Source organism: Parasteatoda tepidariorum, chromosome 10 (genome assembly GCF_982258835.1).
Source record: "Parasteatoda tepidariorum strain Cologne lab strain chromosome 10, Ptep-v5.0, whole genome shotgun sequence".
Classification (NCBI taxonomy): domain Eukaryota; kingdom Metazoa; phylum Arthropoda; class Arachnida; order Araneae; family Theridiidae; genus Parasteatoda; species Parasteatoda tepidariorum.
In genome coordinates this window covers 88,258,281-88,278,807 of record NC_141764.1, presented here as the reverse complement: position 1 = coordinate 88,278,807, position 20,527 = coordinate 88,258,281, and the positions used below count along the sequence as shown (strand labels likewise).

Genomic DNA, 20,527 nt, shown 5'->3' with positions numbered 1-20,527 from the left:
TGCTACTTTAGTTTTTGTAATTCAACAATTTTTCATGTAAGATTGAAAATTAATAAAGTAACTAAATATTTTAAAATAAAATCTTTAGTTAAAATATTAAAAAAGTTAAGTATTTTTCGTTATGATCCGTAATTATAAGAGTGAAGAAAATGAACGTTTGAGTTTATAACTCTAAGTCCACGTTATTCACATATAGTGATTATTATTATTATATTTTTGAGGTTTATTTGTGAATTTGAATTACAATTTTATACAAAAATTGTCAGTAAGTTAATTTAGGAAAAAAGAAGTCATAAAATAATAATACATCAAAAATGACGAAAAGTTAAAATATTTTAAGATGATAAAAAAATGCTAAATAATAGTGATCTATCCATACACGCTTAATTTTTGAAGTTTACAAGATTTAAAATACCAGATTCTTTTTAACATAATTGTATTAATAAAGTCATTATGTTTTCTGTTCGAAAACTGATTCTTTCAGTTGTATTTATCATCATGCAGATAATTAGTTTCCCTCTTGAAAAACTGTCATGCAAATAAACTATCAATGGTGCTTAGTCAAGCGTCTAAGACTGTACAATTTAAAAAGATTCATGACAAACGCGAAAAGACCAAACTCAAGCAATTTATTACATTGCTCTTGCGAAATTTTGCTTATTTATCACCCTATTTCAAAAATTATAAGAACGTTTAAAATGCAAAAAGCAATGATGTGGCGAATTTTAATTATAAAATTAACAAAAGCGCCGATTTGGAAATGTGTAACAAGAAGCAGAAATATTTTTTTAATATTTTTTTTTCCATTCAGAGCCGTAGTGGCTCAGGGGATAAAACGTTCACCTTCCAATTAGGTGGACACGGTTTGAATCCCAGCAATGGCTGGTCAATACGAATTCCACACTCGGCTAGCACTGACCACAGTGCTGACGTAAAATATCCTCAATGGTGGACGGATCAAGAGTTAGAGTCTCCTTGCCATCGGGCTAACCGTGGGAGGTTTTCATGGTTCATGGAGGTTTCATGGAGGTTTAAATGCTGGTTAGTTCCATCGAAATGTCCTCCAAAAGGCAAAATTCTTCCCATTACTTGATCCAGGAGTTCCTTTGTCTTCTGGATTAGGTTTAAAATTTCAAGGCTACAGAGTTGACCATTAGTAGTCGTAAACCCAATAGCGGGTTGGCTGTTTAACGACGGTTATAAAATAAAATAAAACTTTTCGAGTCAGCGGCACTATCTGTTGACAAACTGTGTATTTAGTTTTGTAACTTTGTGAAAATATTAATACATCATTTTATAAAGTAGAATTCATCAGACTGTACGTTTCTAACTTCTTCCGTTTTTCTTTAATTTTTTTACAAACTGATGATCATATTTGGGACAATGTACATGTTACGGTCAATATGACTAGTCGGTTGCTATTAATACTTACAGTTCAATAATAATAATAACCAGATAAGCCGGTTAAAGTGAAAAATTTAAGCAAATTCATCGCATTGATCGGTTGTTATTATTAATTATAACCAATGAAGTTTGGTCAATGCCATTCTTCCATGTTTTGCTTGGGGATATTATTTTCGTATCGTGATCTGTTGCGCCAACTGCAATCGCCGAGTCACCAAATTGATTTTAAACTGGAAAAATTACTAGTTATACCTTTCACGTTAGTCCCTTTCTGTGATATTTATTTTTAGTTGTTAGCTGGCTGCTGCCTCGAAATTGCCAAAACTTAACCAACTTGGTTTGTGATTATTCTGCCACAGAATAGGATACAGCAATTTCCCCTTTTTATTTCTCACTTTGACTAAAAGAAGCGATAATTATTAATTTTGACCGGTTTCTCACTTTGACCATAGGAAGCGGTTATTAATAATATTGACAGGTTAATATTAATATTAACCGGATTTATTACTTTACCCATAACTTATACATGCCAGTGTAACTTTTAAACAGCTAATAGATTTTAAAGTGAAATTAAGGAAATACATCTTTACCGTGCACACTTAGGGTAACAACACTGCTGAGACCAGGTCCGATACCGTTAGTTGCTTGGCACAAGTAATACCCTCCATCTTCCTCTGTTATATCTTGTATTGTGAGAGAGCCATTTTCAAATATTTGGTGATGATAGCTCGTGCTAATCGGTCTGTAATCTCTTGCGGAACGATCTGAAATAAATATATGCGTAGAGTAAGTGTTTAGAACCAAAACTTTAACCAAATTCTTTTGCAGAATGAAGCTTAGAGGGAAAAATTATCCCACACATATGTTTTTTTCGAGACAACATTGCAACTAAACATATTTTCGTACTCTGTAAACAGATTTCCATACACTGCAAAAAATTTCGGATCAAGTCACGGTAAAAATGTACCGGTGCGAAATGAGCAATATACTTGACGAAATAGGCATTCAAATCTATCACTCAATTTTGCTTGAAAACCCTTCAGCAGAATAATCCAAGCTATTTCAAGGGTACACTGTATAAAATTGTAGATCAGAGTACGGTAAAAAAGCATGGTCATTCAGGGTGCAGGTAATTTTTACAGTAAAATCTATTTCGTTAAAAATCTATTTTTACCGGAATATGCAACGAAAGAAACACACAAGAACTGCATTTTTACAGAAATAATTACGGTTAAGTCACTGAATCATTCTAATTAAATGAATATTACTGCAAAAATCATAATATAATATTTTACGGTAAAAATTAATTTTACTGTAAAATGGATTTTACGGATGATGCCCTGGTTTCTTAGGACAGGTCGGCGTTACAAAACGTCAGCTTGAAGCTAGTGCTAACCCCTGATTGGCCAAATTGTGCGATAGATAGCATACGTCATCGAAAGCTCAACTTGAACGACGACTGACGTCCGAATCAACTGCAGTTGGATTACAACGTAACGTTAACGACGGGAGCAATGGCGGACAACATCCTACAGAGCATTGGAATCAGCCAAGATTTTGATTTTAACATTAAACATAGCTTCTTCTTCCTCTTCTTTTTCGTTTAGCTAATGTGTTTTTTCTTGAACAAAGTTATTATTTGTTCTCCAAAGTACTGGTCGACAATAACAAAATCAATACAAATTCAAAATAAATATTTGTTTACGTTATTAACGCATGCGCAATGCGAGATAATGTCTGCGTTGGTCCGACTGCTCACGCTGAGGTAACAAAACAATATTTTGTTGGCGTCAACTACCCGCTGACCCCCAGAGAAGGCGCTTGTCTTAAAGCAGGCCTTATTAGTTCCACTACTTTATCCGTTATTTTATCCAGAATTCTTTACAGTTTAACTATGGTTTTTGTTTAATTGTTTTTATTTACACATAGTATTCGATGTTATTTTCTGTATTTATAGTAATCTCTTTTTTCAACTTCAAGTATTCTATGGAGAAAACTCTATTAAAGGAAAAAATTCCATCAAGAATGATGCCAGCGCACAAATTATCCCTAACGGAGGAGCAACGATAAAACAGTAAATAAAAGGTACCAGAGGCTTTTTCCCAACGAATCTGAGGTTGCGGAAAACCATCTGCTTGGCAATGAAGTGACACGCTTCTTCCAACAAGAACACTCGTGTCAGCTGGTTCCATTCGCCAACGAGGAGGAACTACGGAAGAAAACAGACTATTAAAATGTACAACAGAATACGCCAAACTGGAACAATGATTATATTAGCCATTAGTTGAGTCAAAAAGTTTACATATTTACAAACTAAATATCAAATTCAGCAAATAACAGAAGACTTTATATTTATCTCCTTAATGAGGGGCTCTTAATATTTTTTTATTTCTTCAGATAAAAATATGATTAAAGCGTAAATAAGAAATTTTACAATTTTATATATTATAACACTTACTATAAATAAATGTATGTTTCATTGTAATTTAAATGCTCTCACAAGCAATGTTATAGTTTTTTTTATGAATAATAATAATAATTGATAATTTTCAGACGCGAAAAATTTTCAACAATCCTCATATTTATTATTATTATTTATAACTAACATCTGTTACATTTTTCTATCCAACCAAATTGAAACATTTTTCCTTCTTTTTAGTTTTTTTTTTTTTTTTGGTTGCTGCAGGTATAGGATGTAAAAAAAAATAACTTGCCATTAAAACTTTTGTTACAGTAAAAATAAATTACAGTAAAAAAAAAAATACTGAATTGAAAGAAAAATTAATTCATTTTATAACGCCTTCCCTGAAATAGTAATTCCATTGATAAATAATGCAGGGAAAAATTCCTTAAAACAGGATAACTTTTTGATCTAGTTATATTAAAATATTTTTACTGGAATTCCCTTTTGTGTAATTATTTAACTTCCTTGCTAATGTATTGTGTACCGGACTGAATTTAAAATATGAAATAAATGTTTGTGTTTAACAAAATTAAATTAGTTTTTAAGAGAAAACTGAAAAACAATAACGAAACGTACCAATAATAAATAGATTATATTAGCTTACCGTGGATTGTGAGAGTAGCAGTATAGTTAACAGTAGCAACATCATTCTTTACAACACATGTATAGTGTCCACTATGCCTTGTAGTAGCACTATCTATGGTCATTGAACTAAAATCTTGTCCTATCATTTGTATAGTAATGTCACTATCAGAGGCAGAAATCGGTCTGCCATCCTTTAACCACGATATATGAAATGGTGGGTCCCCGGCTGATACAGCACACATTCCGTAGATTTTCATACCTTCTTTTAAATTTTCAGATGGAAATGAAAAAGGCATGATAACTGGCTTTTCTGCAAAAAATAAAATTAATTAGAAACAGGGTGTGCAAGTTAAGAATTAATTAAAATTTTGTTTAATTTTACATAAATTAATTAAAAATTAATAAATTTGATTAAAAGCACATATTAATTGAAAACATTTTACTTCTTAAATTTAATTCAGCAAGAAATTACTTAGCACTTTTTTAATATTAATAAGCTTTTCCGAAGAAAATTGCGTAAATTTAAATTTATGATAACAAATAAATATGACTATTGTTTTTGATAAGTGTGTATTATTATTACCAAATCGTTTTCATGAGATCGTATTTAATGTACTTTAATAACTGAGTATAAATAGAATGCAGCGATTCAGTAAGTACTTAATTAAAAAACTGTAATTAGATCATAAATTATTACTTAAAAAGTCTAGAAAATTACACTAGAAAAGTATTGCTGAACTGAAAATTGTATAATTACTTTACAAACTAATTATAATTCATTATTTATACATATATTTTTGTTAATTATTATAAATTTTTAATGGCATTAAGAAAGATTAAGAGATCACTTTTATATTTTATAATAATTTTATTATTATCGTTGAACAGCCATTACGTTTTTGGGTTTACGGCAACTAATGTTCAACTCCGTACCCCTGAAATTTTGAACCTAATCCAGAAGACAAGGGAACTCTAGGATCAATTATTGGGAGAAAGTTTGTCTCCGTGGAGGACTTTTTTTAATGGAACTAACTCACATCTGCGTTACATGGAGAGAAAAACCACGAAAACCTCCCATGTTTAGCTCTAACCCGTGATCCGGCAACCAATGCGGATATTATTCGTCATCATTGTGGTCAGAGCGAGACGAGTCAGAATTTTGTATCGACCAGCCACCGCTGGGATTTGAACCAGGTTTACCTCATTGGAAGACGAACGCTTTATCTTCTGATCCACCACAGCTTAATCACTTTGATAAAAAATATATTTTTGCATTTCTCACTGAACTGAGAAAAAAGCATGGGGAAAAATACCAGAAGATGGTAAAATTTGCCGTTTTTTTGGTACGATGGGAACATCAAAAAAGCGCGATAATTTTTCCACACCGCTTTGGAAATGATTTTTGTGAAAATAACAATGAAATATGGTTTTATAAATTTAGTAAACGTGGCAATGTTTGGTAATTTATCATGATATTTTTTTTATTCTTGTTACCATGAAACCATTTATTCGGTTAAATTTATTTTTCAGTGTTGTATTTGTTTACTAAATGTGTGGTGGCATGTACTATAATTTTGGAATACAGAAATTGCGATAACAGTTACTGTATGAAAGGGGAAAATTACCAAATTAATTGTTTAAAATATTGTATGTTTTGGCTTTATTAACAAAATTTTTTTTTTGTTTTTTTCCTTGCTAGAAATGTCAGTATTTTACAGCTCGGAAATTTTACCAGATTTTTTTTCTCCATGTGTGGTGTAAAATTTTTTTATATAACTACGAGTTTGGAGTTATGAAAAGAAACACAAATGCTGTTTTAAATCAATGTCATTGATTCAAATATCAATATCAATCAATATTTTTATTTGTTGTTGTACAGTACACTGCGAGTTTTATAGTATACATGTATACTCCTTGAAAATTAACAAGAAGAAAACACAATAAATGGATTTTTAATTGTTTTTTTTTCAATATTCATGGCACCACGTTAAAATTAATCAACCATTTTAATTCCTAGAATTGAAGAGTACACTTCAAAGGGTAATTGTTTTTTTTTATTTATTTCAATTTTCTATGTAAAACTTGAATTTAAATTTTTTTAAATTAATTTAACTAATTAAAAATAAAATCCATAAAAATTGTAAATAGTTAAATTTTTGAAAACTTAATTAAACTGATTTAAATTAAAAGTAATTTTTCAGACACATATTTTTTTTTATAACTGTATCTATGTACCTTTAACTGTTATCTTCAGACTGCCATCTACAGAAGCCGAGTCTGCAGCTCTAGCAGAACAGACATAAGAGCCCTCATCTTCATGACGTTGAACTTGCTCAATCAAGAGAGTCCCGTTGGCAAATACTTGTTGTCTACGATTTGTTGGAAGGCGACGGCCATCTGAAAGAAATAAGAAGTGTATTTAAATTGACTTAATTTAACTTCTTATAAACTTAAATAATTGCACTTATTCATAGAATATGGAATGTAAATTCAGCAAATTAAGTGGAATGTGTTGTTTTAAGCATTTCCATTCTATTTTAAATAATGTTTTTAACCATTTAATTATCGAAAATGGTATGCTAATTTCTCTATTCATGTGTTTAAGGATGATTTTAATATAGCTTAATTTAAATCGAATTAAAAATGCTCGGCCTCTGAAATATTTTATAAGTACACGACCCTATAATGCGCCTTTTTAAGATAAGTAATAATTTTCGATAAAATATAACTTTTATTCATAAACTTCAATCTATAAAGAAAGAAAAGGTTATAAGATTCCAGGCATTGAACTTTCTATAGAAAAATCAGACAGAATCTAAACAAAATACATCACAATAAACGCTCGATTTTAGTCGATTTTTGTAATTATTTAATTACTATCCCATACTGTAACTGTGCAAGAAACTGGTTGCTTATCGGTACAAAAAGTGGTTTTTATTTTCGATTTTTACCTGAGGTTTTATACAAACTTTGTTAGCACTTACAATTTAAACATTTATAAGAATTAATTTCATCCAAATTTTACATCACGTGGTTCACGGGAGACAAATTTATCTACCACATTGCTATATTCCGAATGATAAGTCTGCAAACAACTTATTTATTCTAAATTTTTCATTGAAATAGACCTCTCAGTTATCTGAATATCACTTCAGTCATTGCTTCAACAAAAATAGTAAATTGGGAAACTAGATTATTTTTAAATGGAATTCTACTTCTTTATCAAAAAAATATTGTGCCTTCTAAAAATAATATTGAATTTTGTAACATAGATCGGTATTGTTTTTGGAGTAAAATCTGATAACCTACCTTTTTCCCACATAATTTCATCTATAGGGTATCCAGCTACTCGACATTGAATCGATGTTACTTCACCAGCGACAACTGATAGATCAGGCATGGCTCTAATCATGGGTGGTCCATAAACATTGAGCCTTGCAGAATGCCTTATTTCCCCGACATCATTCCTTGCCACGCAACTGTACATGCCGCCATCTTCTATTCTAACACTTGATATGTTCACGTGACTAATAACATCGCCATTTCTGCTGACATAATCGCCAACACGAACTCTGTCGTTGTCAGGCACCGGATATCCATCTAGAGACCACGTGACTTGAGGCAAAGGTGTGCCTGAGGCGGCACATTGGAAGGATATGACGGGACCTGGACGTAAGGTTTTCTCGGAAAATGTTTCATGAAATGATGGGGCAGTTTCTGTAAAGAGAAAAAAAAAACTAATCTCAGGGTCTAGATAATATTTTTAAAATAAGCTTTTGATAGTAATCAATTATATAAGACTGACACACATTAATATTAATTATAAGACAGTACATTGGATCTCTAAACCTGCATTTTCAATTTTCATTGATAAACTTGTTTCATGGGGTTGTTTGAAAGAAATGTAAATTTTTCATTGTTTTTAAATTTAAAAAATATGATTTGGGAGTAAACCATTTTCTTGACAAGTGTCGTGTGGATGTTTTTTTTAACTTTATACGAAACTTATGCATTTAAAAATATTTTACCTTTTTCTAAAAAAGATAGATTAAAACTGAACACAAATTATTTTCTGTCTGTAACAATGTCTACCTGTAGTAAAGTCTCTTGTAACTATGAAACATAAATTATTTTCCCTTACAATAACTAAAATTCTGAGTGGTGTTGTGCGACAGTATGGTTATATTTATCTTTATTTTCCAAAAAAGCTGTTCTACATTAATTTTATTATGCAAAAAGAGTAAAAATGTGTATTTTGTAGTTAAGTAGCTAAATTGATAATTAGTAGTAATTAATAATTTCTAATAATTTCGTAATTTTAGTTGTTAATCATGATTTCGAAATAGACTCTTTAAAATTATAACTGTTTTAAACAAATTAAAAAAATTATGTATCCTTTTGATCAAACAATTGGTATTTCCTAATCGAAACGCATCAAATTTAAATATATATAGAATGAATATCGCAATTAGAGTTTTTATTTTCATATTTTCCCAAGTTAGGAATTTTCATTCGAAGCTTTATTTTAACATTCCTTAAAAAGATTTAAAAAAATTTGATAACTTTAAAAATTATTAAATGCAAAACAAACAAAAATGCACAAAAAGATCAACATAATTAGCAGAAATAAAATAAAATCCCAGGACAATTCTTCTTAATAAATTACGTCTGTTATGTTGACTCACAGATTTCACCGTGTTAATTCATGTTATATCTGTATCAGTTGAAAACTATGGGTGAATAATTGTACTCTCTTTCATCAACAATAATAATTTTTGGTCGTTTCATGCTTACATAAATTATGTTTCTTTTATTATGTTCATACATATTTTCCTATTATTTACTCTATACCTTAATGACTATTTCTATTTTATGAGCTCAAACATTGTCTATTTGCTTTAAGTGATCTATATGTACAAAATTTGAAATTAATTAATTTAAAATTTTAAATTTTTCTAACATGTACAAAAATTTAAAAATAAGTAAAACAATAACTTCATACCTTAATGAGTATTCTTATTTTATGAGCTCAAATATTGCCTATTTGCTTTAAGTAATTTAGTTGTACAAAAATTTAAAATTAATTAATTAAAAATTTAAAATTATTCTAACATGTACAAAATTTAAAAATAAGTAAAACTATAACTTTTTGTTGTTTTTCTGTAAAAAGTGCTTTTCTACTATAATTTGAGAAAAATATTACTAAGCTAAACCACAGTCATCAAAGCAAATTTCGAGCTTCAACTGAGCAAATCAGGAATGTACCTCCCAAAACTAGCTCTGCTGATGCTTGAGACGAATCATCAGAATTTCTCACGAAGCATTGATAGACCCCTCTATCTTCCCTTCCGACAGAGTTGATGTGGATAATGTCTCGCGTGAGCATCCGGACACGTCCGGAATTGTCAGCAAGGGTACGGGTATCCTTCATCCATGTGACGGAATCGACCGGATATCCTGAGATGTTACACTTGAGAGTGACAGGTTTCTCGGCGTCCACAAGGATCCTCTTTGGATGAAGATGAGCAGAGAGGGGAGCTGCAAGAGAAGAAAACAAGGAAAACCTATTACTGGAACATCCACCTTGATCAATGTCCTCACAAATTAGATGTCAGTTAGAGCACGTGCCATGAACACGTCTCTCTGGAGGAAGGTGACTTAATGACACTTGTGACCTATCGTGATTAGAATCGCTTTTAACACAGGTATTTCAAATTAAATTTGCACTTCGATGACCGTAGGATATTTTGCCGAACTATTAATAGCGCTGAGGATTGAATGGAAAATTTTCATCATTAGGGTATTGAAAATACTTCATTGGAACGTTGCGTGAGGATTAAGTTGATTAAGAAGAATTTTGTTTTAAATTAAGAAAACTTTTAATATTAAAGTAAATTTCAGACTTTCTAAAGGTTGATTATTGTCGTCTAGAATTAATTAAAGAATTATTATTATTATTATTATTTTGATATGCAGAAAAATTTGCTTCAATTTTGAACTTGAGGAGTACGGTTTCAAGTGGCTTTGCGTGTAAGGTTAAATTTATCAAAAACAAAAACCATAAAGCATAAAAATAACCTAGAAAATGCCTAAAAATGTGTTAAATTTTTTTTTCATTTCTGCAACTTTTTTTGCTAGTGCCAACTGATCTTACTACTGTCATAAAAAGATGTCAGTTAGATCAGTTGCACAGGCTAAGACTTAAAAGCACTTCAGTTCTATAGTAATTAGAATCTCTATTAACACAGACATAAAAATTAATTTTGAACTTCAATTGTTCTAGGATAATTTACCAATGGTTTAACAGCTCCAAGGATTACATGAGAAATATCAATCATTGGTCGTAAGGAAAATTCTTTATTCAAACGTTACGCGAAGATTAAGTAGATTAAGAGGAATTAGTTCTAAATACATAAACTTTTAACGTTGAAACAAAATTGAAACTTTCTATTAAGAATACATTGTAAAATTTGATTGTTGTTGTTAGTAGTTTTATCATTAATTTAATGGGGGTGTTTTAGTTGAGTAAAAGAGCTGCCAAACTTGTTTTTAATTCAAACATAAGAACTGAGTCATCTGGTCCAATTCAAGTTTTTTTTCGATTCATATTATTGATTCATACTAGCAGCTAACAGTATGATTTTAATAAGAATACACTATTTCATTATTCATCACGGCATTCATTATTTGTTCCTAAGTATCATGAACATTTTAAAATTATTTAATAACTGTTAAGGGTTATAAAACATGCACATGTTTATATTACCTGTTACTGTCAAATGACTTTCCATTCTCTTCTCCCCAGCACTGTTGTTGACAACACACACATATGTTCCTGAATCACGAACATTTACCTGCTGAAAATAAAGTGAGCCACTGAGAAGAATAACACCCGGTCTTGGGTTAACTGGTACTAATCTTACGCCATCCTTCTTGTACCACCTATAATAAATAAATACAAAAAAAAATGTCTTTTATGTCAGTATTGTCTTAGATGCATATGAAAAAAACTCCCATCCACATAGTTTCGAAGAACCAAATTAAGTTTATATTTTTGAACAATGAAAAGTATACGATCAAGAGTTGAACCAAAAAAAGCGTTTAAGGGAAGAAAAGGTAAACTTAGGACTACATTTGAATGAAGCAGACATCGTGAAAAAGCCGTTATAAGTAGACATGCTGTTTTCGGACCTATAATGAAGTATTTTCGTCAATCGACATGCTGAAAAAGAAGAACACAGAGACGTACTAAAAATTAGACAACAGGCATCAAGAACAAGTTTTCCTGCTTTAACTTGCTTGTTAGTTTCTTGCACAATAGAATGGGTCAAAAAATAAGTTCCGGTGTTGAAAAGTTGCCTATTGTAATAAAAATGAAAACAACATAAAATTTTAAAACCGGTTAATATCTTTCATTCGCACATTGTGCTTAAAATTAACAAAGACCTTAAAAATTCATGCCATATTTAAATATTTTTCAAATGATTAAAACTTTTGAAATAAACACAAATGTTTAAAATTCGGATATAAAAAAGATGGATCCTTAAAATTCGAATTTTCGACCGTTTTCGTTCAAATTTTGTATTTTACCATATAAAATTACATCCTTTAAATTAATTAATTGGTAATTATTTATAATTAATTTGTATACTTTGTACCTCAAACTTTTTTCCACTATTAATGAATAGAATGACAAAAAATAAGCATCATTAAACTTTAAATTTTAACATAGTACCCTTCAAGAATTAGGCAAATGTTACTCTTTATTTAGTCGTAAAAAATGGAATAGACTAGTGCATATCTAGTTAAATACTTTTTTTTAATTTGCTGGATGTTGTGACATTGATAAAGAATAATATATAAATAGATCCTAGTGCGCCTTAAAATAGATCTACGTTTATCTTTAGATAAAAATAGTACTATAAATCATATTATTTTTATGCTTGAATATTTTATTAGTTTAAATATCCAAAATATCCTATTGATTTCTAAATATATTGAAAAATATTTAATTTTCTTTCAAATCTGAAAGATCAATTTCATGAAAATTTGTTCACTTCTTTTTTTCTTCAAAAAGGCGAGCATATTGCTTGTTACTAAAATATTAAAAAAATTCTGCTCTTAAGGAAGTGTGCAAAAAAAGTTTCAATTTCTCTCTAAGTTATAATATATAGAAGAACTAAAAAACTAAAAAAAATTCAGTCAGAAACTAAAAAAAATAGCAATAAAAATTATTTTATGTATGTATTGTTACGGGCTTTTCAGACCCTAATCTAGGTTTTTCTCATTGGAGTTTTTATTTATCCAAAAAAGTATGGAATTCAGGAATTTTATCTGTAAGCGAAGATTTTTTTGTTGATGACTGTTATGGAAAAAAAAAGTTTTTATCGACTTGTTGTGTGGTGCAATTTATGAAATATTTTTATTTGATAAACTCTTTTAAGAGTTACTTGAAAGTCGGCTAAGAAATCGATTTTTTTTAACTATGTTTTCTGGAACTATGTAGCTAAAAGGTTTTGTGAAAACATTTACGCTTTTAGAAAATATTTAATTTTCTTTCCAAAAATGTGGAAGAAAAAGTTTGCGCTAAAGAAAAATCCAATAACAATTTTTTTAAATCCCCATAAGACGAACAATGCGATCTTCAGAATTTTATTATTTTTTTATTGATTTGGGAATTGAAAGACGCTCATATGGACTAAATATTATAGCTGCTTATAGTTTTTTATAACAACAATTTTCTGTGTAATTAGCGACAAACTTAATCAACATAACGCTAATTTGTAGAAATTACATTAAATGCATCATTTTTATATGTTATTTAAAGAAAACTCTAACTATTTAGAGAACGCATTAAACTAAAATTTTCGCAAGCAATGAGTATGTAATCAACATTAATTTAGTAACAGAGTAACATTAAACGGCTGTTTTTTTTTGCCATAAAAATATGATTGAGTAAGCAAGAAAGAAAGTATCCCACGATTCCTGACAAATTATTTTGAGTATGTTTAGAATACTTTTTTTCTACTTCAAAGAATTTTCAGAATATTTTTTAAAAGTATTTAATTGATAAGGTATAATATACAGACGGTTTCATCAATATACAACCATTAGCCTATTTATTAGAATAATTTATGAAGTCTAAAAGAATGCTGCTCATGACATTATGCAATTTAAAGAGAGAAAAAGTAGGCTATCAAAAAAACTGGTGAATTACAATAGAGGAAAGTGAGAATGAAAATTTTAGAAATTTGTATTGCTGTGAGGAACTTAAAAATGTTTCGAATAACCTTTGTTCAAATATTCTCAGCAATCAATCTTTTTTCCTTTGTCAGTCAATCAAGCTATCATGCTTTAAATTATATATCTCTCAGTTGAAATAGATTTCGTTTATTCTTACCCTTTTCACCCTCCTAAATATTATTTTGTACTTTTATTATGTACATATTTTACATGTATACTCAAAATATACGATAAGAGTGGAGAAATTGAATTACTCTTTATTTGCAAAAATCTGCACTGATTGGATAAAAAAAGAGAATAAATATTATTACTTTACAATTATTTACAGTTTAAATTTTTTAATCGAAAAAAATGGTAATGCAAGAAATAGATTTGATATTAATTGATTTAGTATAAATTGTTAGTTCAATATCCAAAACCTTGTTTTTTGTCTATTTGTAAAAGGTTTAACTTACACATGAGATTTAATTAATATTTACTCTTACCGTTAAGAAAACAGTAAGATATATATTATAATTGTTACCGCCTACGTATAAAATCCAATTTTCTATGTAAAGACTATTCATTGTACAGAATGCTTAAATGATTGAGCATGAAATGAATTTAGATAGTCAAAAATACTATTCCATCAGAAAACGAAAAAAAAATTTTTTTTTTGGTTATTCAAGTGTATTTGCTAATATTTTCTTGCATTTTTAAAAACAAAGATTTTTACAACATAATTTATTAATTGGGCTTAGATTTATGGATGATTCAACTATTTTTGATTCTAATAATTTTGATTTAATTAAAGATATTTATTCCAAAAAACTCAATTTAATAAAGACTAATTCAGATGAAAATTGCTCTTATTTTTTAGATATTAATATTAAACTTCATAACCAAAAATTTTTTATCATATTATATGATAAAAGAAGAGACTTTAAGTTTAATATTATTAGTTTAACACATTTTAATTCCAACCTATATTTTAAGATTTTCAAGAATATTTTGATTGGTTAAAATATTAGGTTTAAATTTATTTGTAATAATAAGACAGACTTTCTTTCAGCTATTAGGAATTTCAGGATTACATTAGAGAATAATAATTTTCCTTTTAATTACAGTAATTATGATACTTTAATTCAAAATATTTTAAAGACATTCAAATGATTCCATCGAAATTGAAGACCGCATAAATAGGCCTATGCGGTGAAATGTAGGATTGTTTGTTTCTGAAGCATATAGGTGGCAGCACATTTTTAAACAATTTTACACATTGAATGTTTTTTTGCTTTATTTTTCAAGATTTTCAAAAGGGGTCAGCACTTGATTTATTTTTTTAAGTTTCCTTAATGATTTGGCAATTTATATTTTATTTTGATTTGGTTATTCTAACTGTAACTTTATCTTTATTTATTTTTCTGATATGTGGGCGTATCATTAAGTCTTAATCTGTGTGATTTTAAATTGTGTTTGCTTGTCATTAATTTTTCTTTGCATTTCAATTTTTCTTATTGCCTTTTCTTACTTGTTTATCCATTATGGGGCCTCCGCGCACTGTCAGTTTTTGGTATTACCACTGACAAGAAAGGCTCCTGTGTGTTGGCAAGCAGTGTGTCCCCTGATGAAGGGCTGCAGTGGTAACATACATATCTTAATTTTTTTCCGTTTTCCGCTAGAATAGTACTTCTGACCTTCTAAATTAAAATAAAAACAAATTTGATTTTAGCTGTTTTAAGCGCTTTTCCGTTTTGATTTATTATTTTAAGTGTTATTGCCTTTTGCCTTTTTCTGAATATGTTTAAATCAGTTTCATTGTTTGATAACATGAAATGATTAAGACATTATATTAAATGTCTTATGAAAAACTGGTAACATATGAAACGATAACGCTTCAAACATATCGTAGAAATCAAATAGGGATTACCTACATGTTAATTACAAGGTTAGGTAAGATTAATTACAAAGGGAAAAACCTACATGAATTTTATACAATGAAGAGGCAAAATATATCATGATTTTCGTAATTCTTACTTTGCCTAACGAACATATCTCATCATTCTCAGTCATTCTATTAAATGAATGGGCAAAATATATAAAAATTCTATCACTTCCTGCTTTGCCTAAGGGGCTTACCCTATTATGTAGAATTCCTAGGCATTCTATTGAAAGAATAGGTGAAATACGTTATAATGTTCATATATCGCACTTCACTTAAAAAGCATACGTCATTCTTTAAAATGTTCAGTCATTCTACTGAATGATGAGGCAAATGCTTAATAAATTTCATACTCTATACTTTTAATATTAAATGAATAAAGTACATAATTATTCTCACAATTTCAGAAATAAAACTCTCACTTTTGACGATTCAGCAATCCGTGAGCTATATTTGGCCTATTTAGAAAAAATTTTTCGTCACGACATCACGTCGGTTGTGACGGAACGCGAACTCCCAAATGTTCAACGAAAACGTTTTCTTGACTCGTAACCTCATCGTAGTGCATTGTGGGAGATTGCTAACTAGAATGACGAAACTGGGATGAATAATAGATGATCGAAAATAAAGCGATTAAATAAGTCGACCGGCTGTATGGTGGTCAAAGAGTTGGTCTCGAACCAGGAAAATCCCATGTTTGAAACCCGCATCCTGCTGGGGTATGATTTATTTCTGTTTTTTTTTTCCTCTTTTTTTTTTGTCTTTCTTGAGTTTTGAAGGGGACATTGACCCAGATCTATGGTGCCCACGATAAAGTGATTATTAGAAAGGTTAAATACGTAAATACTACCATTTTTGTTTTGAAAAAAAAAATGCTGAAATATTTATTAACTATTAACGAAATTCGTTTTCTCGAACCATTCGTTTCCTTGAATTCATTTCCATGTACCAGGAAGCGGTTTCGTGAGATACAACGAAAGTTTCATGAAATTTGAATATCATTTTTTTTACAATGAATATTTCATACTGTGCTTTAAAATATTGAATTCTGTACAATGACTATGCATTCTATAAAATACCAGTATTTAACTCGCATACGGTACCATTTAACACACTTAAATTCTTGAACCAATTAGAAAAGACACAACTTTTTTCTTCCTGGAATCGTAAAATGAATCTGTTAAGAAATACATTTCAATATAATTCATAGTCACCAACAATGTTTGCCTTGTTCTTAGTGAAGTTTGGGTTTCAGTTTTTTTAATACATAATTATTATCTAGGCACAATTAATTTGCTGCGTTGAAAATAAAGATATTAAACAGCTTGTAGAATTTAAAAAAAAGATGTAGTACTTTGGAAAAGTTTTGTTCTAAGATATGTTACTGAAGTTTTTTTCGTCCAATTTTAAGATACAAGACCTTAATTTACTCTGCTCTTGCTAATCATTGGCTTCTTTACGTACAAATTCCAACATTTACCATCGTATCTTTTACAGCTAATCAGGGTCCTACAGCTAAGACATTACTTTTCAAGACATTTTCTCGCAACTTTCGACGCTAATTACCAAAAACAAAAATGTTATTAATGACTTGGGCACCAGGACAAGTTCCTCTAAAGAAAGTTCTTTTGTTTGACCTAATTGAGATGGTTAGAACATTTAGATTTGAAACATTTGACTTTGTCGCCATTTACTACGACGATTCCTTGCGAGTAATGTTTAATAAAACATACGAAAATTATCGGTATATTCAAAATATGTATATTGGTATTTCATTTTGAGAAAATGTCTAGTTATTGTTTTTAATAGAATTGAAAGAAATATCTAGACTTGCATAATATCTAGAATTGAAAGAAAAATAAGTTATTTTAAACTTTCTCATTATAATCTCAGTTTTTAATTAATAAGAGCATTGTTAAGTTTAAAATAATGTATAATGTATACATAAATCTTATGAAACAGTTTTAATTAAATTTGTATAGTAAGTGAAAAATTTATACAGATTTTGGAAGTTAATTAATGCAGAGTGAATAAAAAATTAAAGGTAGCAGCATATGGGAACCACTTGCGATGAATAAAAGCTATGTTACCAACAAATCAATTTCCAAAACATTTTGTGCAATTCTTGTTAATGTTAAATGACAGTATTAAATATTGTTAATATTTAAAAAGAAAAAAAACAGATCTCATTTTGATATTTTGTAATTATTGGGGTAATTTGGGATAATTAGCTTGTGAACAGTAATACTAAATAATACATTTTGGAAAAAGATTGAAGGATTCGGAAAATGTGCTTCTTATGTGCATATTAACTTGGTTTCATTTCAATATTTTATAATTATCGGGAAGAATATAGGGTGAATAAAAGTTTCCTACAAAACTAGAAGTCTCAAATTTCGACCACGTGTTCCTTATCTGATAAGGGGAAAACTAAAAACGTGTCATTTTGATAATTTAAAGGGTAAAAGTAAAATTGTTTCGGTTCGATAGTTTATAATTACCGGGGTAATCAACCTCATTTGTCGGTAATGCTAAATGAAAGTAGAAGTCTCAAATTTAAAATATGTGTTTCTTGTCAGATGTAAAGGAAAACCAATAACAGTCGATTTCGAAATTTGTAATTACTGGTATTTGGGGATAATTAGCCTCAAATTGATAGTAGCATTATATAACATGTTTTTACCGACAGAAAAGTTTCGAATTTGAACCACGTGTTTTTCATATGATTTAAAGAAAAACTAACAGGGTTTCATTTCGATGTTTCTAAATGTCAGAGTTTATCAGAGAAAACAGAGGATATTAGCTTTTTTGGTAGTAATGCTAAACAACGAATGGCAGCAGAAACCTCTGAAAGTTTGGAACCTTAATGCCAAGTATAAGAAATCGTACGAACTAATTGCATCTAAAGTAATAAAATAATTCTCTAGGTACTCTACGTATTTCTTATGAAATTCAAAAAAATTTAAAAACTGTCTTCTATTTTTGTAATTTAGTGTACTTTTTAAACTAATTTTACAGAAATTTAAGTTTTGTTTACACACGTTTTGCTAACAACTAAATAACAATAATTCATTTTAAGGACATGTTATCAGTTTTCAAACACTAAAAAAAAATTTAATATTGTATCTCTATCAACAATTTATTTTTTTCTTGAAATTTTCCTTTATAGAATTAGGAAAAAGTATAAATGAATTCTAAAAATATCTGTGTCTTTCTTTTCTGTGAAAAAAGGTCTACGAAATACGTTTTCCTAAAATACTTTTGCCATTCATGAAAAAAATAAAACACACTTTAAATCTTGGCCCAGCCGATAAAACAGTAAATATTTAAAACGCTTTTTAGCAGCAAGTAAATAAATATTAATTTATTATCTATATATTTCTTTAAAAAAATGTTTGCTAAAACCGAAAGCAAAAAATCTAATTAAATGCCCAAGATATTCATATTTCTTTGTAAAATAATACATACGTTGGTTAAATGCTTCATATAAAGTTCATAAAAACTACTTTTTTAAACAAATTTTGCAGATTAACTTCAGAAATCCTTTAATTAGTTTTGTGTGTTGGTAGATTAAAGAGATACCTTACTAAATGATCCGAAACTTTTTAAATTCATTTTTTGAGTAATGTTTGCTTTCTAAACTCTCAAAAAATGTGTCGAAAAGTATATCGAAACTCTACTTTAGCGAAAGAGGGAGCTAATTAATTAAAAAAGCCCGACAAGAAATTTTCTTAAAAATTTTCCCTAGAGAAAATACATTTTTTTAATCGAACATTACTCTGTTTTTATTAATTAAAATTTTCAAATTAGTTTACGTAAAAATTATAACTAATATTATTCGCAAAAGTGTATAACATTGGTGCAAGAAGGAAATAATTAAATTAGTTATTTCTAATGCTCTTAATTTCAATCATTAATATAATCCAGAATATAATTTTGAAATTAATAGAAAAACTAAGTATTTCGATATTTAAATAAAAAAATTCATATAATATGTTCAAAATGTCGCGAATCTAATTAAAATGCTTGCAAAAAACTCCAGATTGAACCCCAATATCGCTACATTAAACTTTAATTGGATGCACTTTGCCTACCATCTTAATAAAGTGTTAAATTTAACTGCTAAAGCAAATGAGTGATTAAACTCATCGAAAATTATTTTATTCGCAAAGGAGGCAGGATCAAATTATGATCAATTTAGGGTAAAAAGTACTGTCACTCTGAGTGCAGCTTCCTTAAAATCAATTTTACCGTAAAATCCATTTTTATCATAAAATTCTGTACCATAATTTTTACAGTTATATTTATTTTATTATAGTGATTCATTGATTTTACAGTAATTATTACTATATATAAAAATTACGGTATATCAGATTTTCTGTTTCGCATAATTTTACCGTAAAAAGTACTGCACCTTGAGGGTTGATACTTTTTACCGCAATTGGAACTGGAATTTTTCACAGTGTAGAATAATTACTTATTAAAATATTTTTCAATAATTTGACTGGCTCTTTTTCTCTTAATCTACATAAATATTAATTCATTTGAGTTTGATAACGCTTTTGTGCTTTTTTTCTTAAGTATTAACATGCAACTCTTTCTGTGTGAAATTTTTCATGTCATATTTAATAAGGATTTTAATTTTAAAATGTAGTTATGCCACGGGTCCTGTTTTGCGCTCCTGTGCCATAAGTTCTAAGTTCGATCCTCGGATTGGGCAAGGTAGTCTCAGCTTAGAATATCTGCTCCTGCACCCAAGAGCCAAGGTCAAGGTAGGCCAAGTCCTATTGTCGAGAGGCCTACTGTCCTAAGTATTGTCGAACTTCTGAGTTTAGTTATGGAGCACTATATCCATTTTTAGATATTTTGTAGCAGAATATGGTGCAAGTTTACTGGTGCTAAGCAGAACC

The 20,527-nt window shown here is 29.1% G+C and overlaps 1 protein-coding gene across 6 annotated transcripts in view; it reads right to left on the bottom strand.

The window, feature by feature from the left end:
• The window catches only part of LOC107449899 (cell adhesion molecule Dscam1), a 268,555-nt gene that overhangs the window by 50,731 nt on the left and 197,297 nt on the right, over positions 1 to 20,527 (bottom strand). For all 6 annotated transcript variants that reach the window (XR_015429738.1, XM_087153305.1, XM_087153308.1 and 3 more), the window contains exons 6-12: positions 11,220 to 11,395; positions 9,719 to 9,991; positions 7,763 to 8,170; positions 6,689 to 6,850; positions 4,473 to 4,763; positions 3,494 to 3,613; positions 1,995 to 2,168 (exon numbers count right to left, since the gene is read on the bottom strand). Coding sequence is in view for 5 of the 6 variants with exons in the window: in XM_087153305.1 (XP_087009431.1) it covers positions 1,995 to 2,168; positions 3,494 to 3,613; positions 4,473 to 4,763; positions 6,689 to 6,850; positions 7,763 to 8,170; positions 9,719 to 9,991; positions 11,220 to 11,395 (1,604 nt within the window). In the remaining variant the exon portion in view is untranslated. The remainder of the gene's footprint in view (positions 1 to 1,994; positions 2,169 to 3,493; positions 3,614 to 4,472; positions 4,764 to 6,688; positions 6,851 to 7,762; positions 8,171 to 9,718; positions 9,992 to 11,219; positions 11,396 to 20,527) is intronic.